This window comes from Eptatretus burgeri, chromosome 3 (genome assembly GCF_056783735.1).
Source record: "Eptatretus burgeri isolate ZD-2024b chromosome 3, Ebu_testis_v1, whole genome shotgun sequence".
NCBI lineage: Eukaryota > Metazoa > Chordata > Myxini > Myxiniformes > Myxinidae > Eptatretus > Eptatretus burgeri.
The window spans coordinates 18,377,537-18,386,496 of record NC_140963.1 but is presented as its reverse complement, the minus strand read 5'-3'; the positions used below and the strand labels follow the sequence as shown (position 1 = coordinate 18,386,496).

The 8,960-nt window shown below is 43.9% G+C and overlaps 1 protein-coding gene across 4 annotated transcripts in view; it reads right to left on the bottom strand.

The window, feature by feature from the left end:
• The window catches only part of STK11IP (serine/threonine kinase 11 interacting protein), a 107,357-nt gene that overhangs the window by 58,507 nt on the left and 39,890 nt on the right, over positions 1-8,960 (bottom strand). For all 4 annotated transcript variants that reach the window (XM_085872550.1, XM_085872551.1, XM_085872552.1 and 1 more), the window contains 4 exons: positions 8,713-8,754; positions 8,441-8,560; positions 3,247-3,328; positions 2,740-3,168 (listed from right to left, as the gene is read on the bottom strand). In XM_085872550.1, coding sequence (XP_085728676.1) covers positions 2,740-3,168; positions 3,247-3,328; positions 8,441-8,560; positions 8,713-8,754 — 673 coding nt within the window. The remainder of the gene's footprint in view (positions 1-2,739; positions 3,169-3,246; positions 3,329-8,440; positions 8,561-8,712; positions 8,755-8,960) is intronic.

Below are 8,960 nucleotides of genomic sequence, written 5' to 3'. Positions count from 1 at the left end.
GGCTACGGACTGGAAGACTTCGCTCGGTCTTTGACAAATTCACTCTCTAGTCAGGGTCTATTTCTCCAACTGGTATGGCCCAGGTGTACGTTGGTATCGTGACCGAGGCACGTGACCCGAGGCCTGTGCCAAATCAGCCGGCGTTATAACCCCTGAGACGGCGGTGCTGTTAAATGACGCCAAATCTTCAACATTTGGCTGTCAAGAGTATGGTGCGAATCCCGCCACCGTCGAATCCTTTACAATATTGCAAGCGTTTGACTATCTTGTGATTTTATCAAGGTCTGAAGAGAGGGAAGAGGCTGCAGCCTGCTTGTCTGAAGTTTGAGGGATGTCATGGCAGAGGGTGGAGTCATCAGAAAATAGATAAAGGGGATTTTCCAGAGAGTCAGAGAGATCATCGATGAAGATTAGGAATAGGACAGGGCCGGAACACTGTCTTGGGGCACTCCAACCTTGACAGGGAGAGGAGATGAAAGGATTCCGTTGAGGGCCACATGTTGGTTACAAGGGTAGATGTGTGGAGTTGGCCTTGTAAGCCATCGACAGAGAGTTTGGATAGCAAGGCAGGAATACCAGCCTGTATCAAAAGCACAAGATACGTCTCGAGAGACGGCCCTGATCTCATGGCTGATATTGATGGCCTCCATCCATTGTCGGGAGAGTGGAAGCAGCATGTACAAGGTAGAGTGACCTGGTCTGAAACAAAATTTGTGATCTGAGATGAGTTTGTTGGAGAAAACGAAAGGATTTCATATCAACTGTGATGATGGATTCCATGACCTTGCTGATGATCGGAAGCAAGCTGATAGGTCTAGAGTTCAAGGGATCCGTTTTTGCACCTTTTCACATGTAATACAGTGATGATGGCCTTATATGGATTTGTTGAAGAAGAAAAAAATGTTTGTAAAAATTTTTCATTATTGACATTTTTAATTCAAACTGCACTGGGGGGGGGGGTGCTGGGAGGCACCCCCCTCAACATTTTTCACAATTTTTTTTTTCATTATACATTGCACACTTTTTATGCAATCTCATGTATCCAATGTCAGGAATTGTAGATTTTTGTGCAAAATGCATTAAATTAGCATATTTTATAACTAATTACACAATAATTAGACAAATTAACATATTGTTACGTTTGAGGGGGGGGTATGCATTCAAAGGGTAATTAGGATGTTTAGTTAGGTATGCCATGCTGTTCGAGTTTACCAGGATCTCGATGTAATAAGTAGCAATTCAGTGGTGATAAGTTGTCTAGTAAATGTTCATTTCTTCAAGGGTTGAAATGATAATTGTCACGTAATTAGATAGGGACACGGGATAGGGTAAGTGTGTCTGCGTAAACCCCTTTTGTTATTCTCTGGAGACTGGCCGTGACGTCACAGGACAGTGCAGCGGATGGCTCCGCTCCGTGATCACGATTGGCAGAAGGCGACGGCGGTGGGCCAATAAACGGCTCGATTGGAAGTGACGAGGACAGGAGGATAAAAAGGTTCTGTTCGGGGTCGAAAAGGAAGAGGATGAAGATCACAACCAAAAGATCGTGTTTTTTTGGTGTGGAGGCTGTTGCGCGGAGAGCGTCCTTGTTGTTGTGCTGATTCGATCGTGTTCTTGATCGTGTCTTGGAGCCTTGCTGAGCCTCGTGCCTCACCTTGGTTGGCTCTGGGGTTCTGCTGACTCGGAGTACGGGGTCGAACGGCGGGCGGACCTGCCTCCCTCTCCTGCTCGCAACTTGGCGCCAGAACTGGTTCCCTGGCGGCTGTGAGCGGACTTGGGCCAAGACCAGGAGGTCGACAGCACCACGGTTTCTCCTGCCCCCCTGATGAGAGCAAGGCCAGCTCGTCCGACGCCGATCCAGGGACAGTTGCGTCCACACCACGGTCCAGCCTGACCACCAGAAATAGCTACGTTTTGTGTGTGTGTGTGTGTGTGTGTGTTCTTGGCGCCTTAGAGGGTTTGAGATCTCTGTATTCATTGGAATTGTCTGTGTTTTTCCCCACGCCCGATCCCACACCATCCCGTCGAATCGCCCCGGATCCCTCTTCTTGCCGAGTCTTGTTATTTCTGGTTAATAGTAAAAACGAATAAACATCATCAACTCAGTGAAAAGTGACTCGTGCCACCTTCCTCGTCCCGTTTGCGGTAGAGCGATTAGAACCGCCATGTTTGGGTTATAAATAAATAAACCGCCTACATCGTTTCGGCTCATTCTACGTTGGCGGGACTGTTCAAGTCCCGTGGACGTCACAATATTATGAAAAAATGTTTTTTATCATCGCGTTCATGACGTGATGATCGATGCATGTGCAAAGTTTCAAGTTCACCGGATTGTCAACGGCCGATATCTGAGAGGGGGGCTAGGATCCACCCCCCAGTCAGGGAAAGCTCAAAATCACCCAGTTCAGTTCGGGTTAAGTTCCAATCCTGGACTAAATGTATAAATCCGTCCTTTGCCTGCTTTTTATCTTCACCCAAACCCAGCCTCCCCCTGGAAAATTAATATCCACCACAACCAGTACTCTTCCCTTTCCACCTGCCTTTCTCAACACTTCTCTAAATTTTCTTCCTGCTCTTTCCTTACTCCAGGATCGCAAAAACAGCATCCTAGGAATACCATACAGTCCTTGCTGTACCTATCCCTGTTGAATGTTTAAAAATAAAAAATAAAAAAACACAACAAAAGCTTATAATTATCGATTAAATTGTTCACGTTATTAATTTTGAAAAGAATCTCACCTCCAAGTTCTTCATCCAATTCTCTGCAATTCTGCGAATCTTCCAGCTCATTTTTGAATAGTTCAGAATGTTCACTTTCCGTGGAAGCCTGCAAAGTTGAATGATCCTCTGGCACAGTTTTCACTTCATTCATCTTCGTGACCCTTGCCTCTATGGCAAGCTCTACAGCCTGTCCTTCGAGGCTTTCTGTATTGTTTGTGGGTCGACCCTCATCTTCATGCCTTTCTTTTTCAAAAATAGCAGCACTTGCTTCAGGGTCCTTCGTAGACTTAGCATGTGAGAGACATTTTTGCTCTGGGTCCACTTGGCAAATACTGCTCGTGCTTTTATCCAGTTGGTGCTGGTAACAAAGCCAGTCTGTTCCCAGCTGCTCACGGAAGTCCTCCATTCTTTCAATCTCTGCCTTGTAAAGGAGGGCTTGAGAAAGGCCTGAAGGACAAACACTGACATTATGAACTTCCACAAGAAAACATAAAACTAAAGATAAATCAATAAATAACTGCTTACTTGTTTCCAGGCAGTGATTGTCACTGCCCATGTCTGAGGTGAAAGGGTCCATTATTGTCACTTTCCTTTTCTTCATCCGCTTCTGAAAATTACAAAAAACGTCATCTGACCTGATTAATAATGTTCGCCTAATATATCAAGACACTCATATAAATGTTCTAAGGGTACAGATCCCCATTAAATGATTTTTTTTTAACATTCTGTCATGATCAATATTAGAGGCCTCAATTTATGGAAAGCACGTACGTCAGCAAGAGTAAAAGGCACTTGGCAATCAATACTGTGCTACAACTTGTTAAATTAAATTTTACTCAAAGATACTTCATTTCATTTGAATCCAGTTTTGCCACATATAAAATACAGTACAATGGTCTGATGAAGGGGACAGGTCGTTCAGTCCTGGCAAATATCAGTCTCATCATGTCGTGCCGGAAGGATCGTCAAATTAACCCACATATTTCCAAGGTCAGCCATTGTAAGAGATAGTCTCTTAACTTCTCGGCCTCAACATCAGCAATAACCTCTCCTGGTTCTGTGACATCGCAAAGCTGGTCTCCAAAGTCAGCAACAGACGGGGCACCCTCCCATCCTTGCAAATAAATCACAACTATTCACTGCCGACAAGGCCGTTGTCTGTGGCTGAATTCCTTCCTCAATTCCCACTGCAAACCTTGCTGCCCCCTTTCAATTTAGCATTTGGCCATCATTCTGGAAACACTCCCTTTGTCCCCGAAATGATTCCCACTGCTTCTTTAATGTAAAACCTTCCTCCCTACACCATTCTTCCAACCATTCGTTGACATATCTATCGCTCTGCTCATAATTTCTATATTATTTCCTATTCTTGGGAGAATCCCAGAAAACATGACCTCACAACCCTTTGGAATCTGTTTTCTGGAAAGTTGGAAGAATCGGCTTTCTCCTGTCTCACTTCCAGTCTTCTTCCCGTTGCTCTATTATGTTTCTGCCTCTCCAGGATATATAGGTTCTTCCAGTAACCCCTGCCTTGTTAACCATTAAACAACCAGAAGTCGACGTCAACGGTTCAAACGCCCGGTCAAGTCATACCGAAGACTTCTAAAATGGTACATCCAACTTACTTTCTTGACCCTCAGCATTTAAAAGGATAGAGCACAGACAAACAGCCATAGGTTGGCAATCATAGCACAGGATTTGATGTGACTAATTGGTTCCTCTTTTCAAGTTCCTTGCATTCAGGTTCTTTGTAAGGGAACTCATTTATATCATTTTTACTGCCCACCTCCACTCCTTTGTTCCCCTTTTCTCCTCCTAGTGGAATCACTAACCAGTCAACCACATTCTACTCTTTCTTCAAGGCTGTAGCTCACTGACATCTCATGTCATCTTCCATCCTTTCCTGTAATAGTTTATACCCCCATGAATCCTTCTCAAACTCACCCCTCTTATGTTCTATAAAATTATCTTTTTCTATCTTTCTACAAACCAGCCTTTCTACTACCCCCCTCAGTTGGCTCCCCTGCCCCACATCTTGCTCAGCTAGACACTGTGGAAACCAAGGCCTTAAAGAATATTGGGAAACATGTGGGTGAACTTTCCCTTCGATCTGTCAAGCCATTCTGGAGAAGATGATTTTTATAGGTTTAAGGGTAAATCCAATGTCTGCCAAACCATGTGACCTCGTTGAAGAACTTTTTGTTCCTCATGGATAGGCAATCATACCTGTAAAGTTTCATCTCAATCTGTTCAGCTGTTTCGGAGAAGAGGATTTTTGAAAGTTTTTATCTTAAAAACAAGAAGGGTGCGCCGAGCCATATGACTGGTGAAATAATCATTTTTTTCCTCCCAAACAATTTAGCCCGAGATGACCCTCAAAAACTTTCATACCAATCAGATAAAGCATTCGACTTGCGCAATTATGACATCACAGCGAAGCCACCAATGCCATCAAAAAAAAATAATCACTCGTTTCCCATGGCGAGTACTTAACATGTGCCAAGTTTCAACTTTTTTCCATGGGGCGGTTTTGGAGATGGAGGTCCAAAGATTTTCCTTTTTCCAACATGGCTGCCACACCACGTGACCTATGACATCATAACTATCATTAAAAAATTCTACATGAGTAGTCGTACCGATGGTGAAAATTGTGTCAATCGGATAAGCGGTTGCAGAAAAAAACCGAAAACTCACACGGAAGGACGTACGTATGTACAGACAACCTGAAAACAATTCCACCGGCAACTTCGTCAGCAAAGGCATAAAAATAGCACCGCATAGTGGGCGTAACCCCTCATCCCGACGCAAACCAATTTCAAGATGGTGGCCATATTGAAAATCGCAGCACGCCCATTTTTGAAAGGAACCTTCCTCTACTCAACCCCAACACACCCAGCAAAAATGGATTTAATCGGACAAGGCGTTCTCCTCGACATTGACGGAAACCAATTTCAAGATGGCTGCCGTGGCGGCCACAGTGACAATTGCAGCATGGCCATTTTGGAAAGGAACCTTCCTCTACTCAACCCCATTATACCTCGCCAGAATAAAATCAATGTGTGAAGCCGTTCTCAAGTTATTGTCCGGAAACCAAATTCAAGATGGCTGCTCTAGCCGCCATATTGGATATCGGATTGCGCTGAATATCGAAAGGAACCTTCCTCTACTCAACTCCAACACACACACTGCAAAAATGCATTTAATCGGACAAGCCAAGCCGTTCTCGAAATTGACGAAAACCAATTTCAAGACGACTGCCGTGGCGGCCACACTGAAAATCGCAGCGCGCCCATTTTCGAAAGGAACCTTCAACTAAAGGAATACGGTAAGAGAATGGATGACATGAGGAAGGAAGCATGTGAAAGAGGTGTGAAGATGAGCAAGGAATACGGTAAGAGAATGGATGACTTGAGGAAGGAAGCATGTGAAAGAGGTGTGAAGACGAGCAAGGAATATGGTAAGAGAATGGATGACATGAGGAAGGAAGCACGCAAAAGAGGTGAGGAGACGAGCAAGAAATTAGGGGAAAAAGCTTCTGAGTTACGGAAACACCAAAACAAAGAGACGGAATTACAAAACGAGCTGAGGATGTTGAGAGAGGAAAGAAAGAGAATGGAGAATGAAATGTTAAGGAACCACACTGTGCAGATCGAACAGTTAGAAGCAGAAGCAGGATTAAAGAATGAGATGCAAGAAAGAGTATTGAAAGAAACCACGAGATTGGAGAAGGAAGAACATGAGAGACAGTGGGAGAGGAAACAAAAAGAAGGACAAGAACAACTAAAGGAGAAAGCATGGTTGAAGGACGCAGAGATGGTGAAAGAACGACGAATGAACCAGGAAAAGGAAATCAGCCAATTGAAAGAAACAATGAGATTGGAGAAGGAACAAGGCGTTCTCCTCAAAATCGACGGAAACCAATTTCAAGGTGGCTGCCATGGAGGCCACATTGAAAATCGCAGCGCGCCCATTTTCGAAAGGAACATTCCTCTACTCAACCCGAACATACCCTGCAAAAATGGATTTAATCGGACAAGGCGTTCTCCTCGAAATTGACGGAAACCAATTTCAAGATGGCTGCCATGGAGGCCACATTGAAAATCGCAGCGCGCCCATTTTCGAAAGAAACCTTCCTCTACTCAACCCCATTATACCTCGCCAGAATAAAATCAATGTGTGAAGCCGTTCTCAAGTTATTGTCCGGAAACCAAATTCAAGATGGCTGCTCTAGCCGCCATATTGGATATCGGATTGCGCTGAATATCGAAAGGAACCTTCCTCTACTCAACTCCAACACACACACTGCAAAAATGCATTTAATCGGACAAGCCAAGCCATTCTCGAAATTGACGAAAACCAATTTCAAGACGACTGCCGTTGCGGCCACACTGAAAATCGCAGCGCGCCCATTTTCGAAAGGAACCTTCAACTAAAGGAATACGGTAAGAGAATGGATGACATGAGGAAGGAAGCATGTGAAAGAGGTGTGAAGATGAGCAAGGAATACGGTAAGAGAATGGATGACTTGAGGAAGGAAGCATGTGAAAGAGGTGTGAAGATGAGCAAGGAATATGGTAAGAGAATGGATGACATGAGGAAGGAAGCACGCAAAAGAGGTGAGGAGACGAGCAAGAAATTAGGGGAAAAAGCTTCTGAGTTACGGAAACACCAAAACAAAGAGACGGAATTACAAAACGAGCTGAGGATGTTGAGAGAGGAAAGAAAGAGAATGGAGAATGAAATGTTAAGGAACCACACTGTGCAGATCGAACAGTCAGAAGCAGAAGCAGGATTAAAGAATGAGATGCAAGAAAGAGTATTGAAAGAAACCACGAGATTGGAGAAGGAAGAACATGAGAGACAGTGGGAGAGGAAACAAAAAGAAGGACAAGAACAACTAAAGGAGAAAGCATGGTTGAAGGACGCAGAGATGGTGAAAGAACGACGAATGAACCAGGAAAAGGAAATCAGCCAATTGAAAGAAACAATGAGATTGGAGAAGGAACAAGGCGTTCTCCTCAAAATCGACGGAAACCAATTTCAAGGTGGCTGCCATGGAGGCCACACTGAAAATCGCAGCGCGCCCATTTTCGAAAGGAACATTCCTCTACTCAACCCGAACATACCCTGCAAAAATGGATTTAATCGGACAAGGCGTTCTCCTCGAAATTGACGGAAACCAATTTCAAGATGGCTGCCATGGAGGCCACATTGAAAATCGCAGCGCGCCCATTTTCGAAAGAAACCTTCCTCTACTCAACCCCAACATACCCTGCAAAAATGGATTTAACCAGACAAGGCATTCTCCTCGAAATTGGCAGAAACCAAAAGTTGACACGCCCGGACGGACGCCCGGACGCCCGCCGGACAACGCCTGTGACGACAATACCCCTTAGCCCAATTCGGGCTGAGTGCTAAAAACAATTGGTCATCCACCGGCATTGAATATATTATTTTGTTCAATTTTAAAAAGCCAATTCCTTCTTTTCACACACTTTCCCAGTGTCAGTATGTTATACTTCTATCCTCAGTCACCTTGCTCTTCCACAAGCCCAGATTTTGAATACAGCATAAAAGGTGACGATGCAAGCAAAGCTCAAAATCATTTCGCATGATCAGCTCGAGTAAATAATAGCCTAACTTTCAAATCAATACATGATATTCAGGAAGAGTATGATGCAAAGCACCAAAGCATCAGTGAAAGCATTTTGAAACGTACAACATCTGATGGTTGCTTGCTCATGGAGAGACTCGCTTCGAGCTCACCAACTGCCTCTTGAGGTCCAATTCGGTCCGGTGGCCCTGAAAATCCCAAAGCAGGCTGAATCCATGGTAGATACTGCAATGATAAAATAAAATGATGATAAGAGAAGAGAATTATAATGAGAAAATTGAAAGAGTCACAACAACTGAAGCTACTTTCTAATTATTCAAATGAGAAGAATCATTGTTTTTCATGTTGAAGCACTTTGGATCAGTTTTCCAACTTACAGATAACTCCTTCTTTGTCAAAGATTTATTGTCGAGGATGAGCTGCACAACAAACAGAAGAAGCATCATGATGGTCCATTTAATAAACAGCATCAAATACATCTCAGTGCAGCCATAAAAAGTACGAAGTAGTTCGAGTTTGACATGGACTTAAAAATCAAAAGGTACAGGGAATAAATGGAACTTCACTGATCTCTCGAGATGTTGCCCTACTAAACGTACACACTTGTCCCATCGATGTGGTAGTG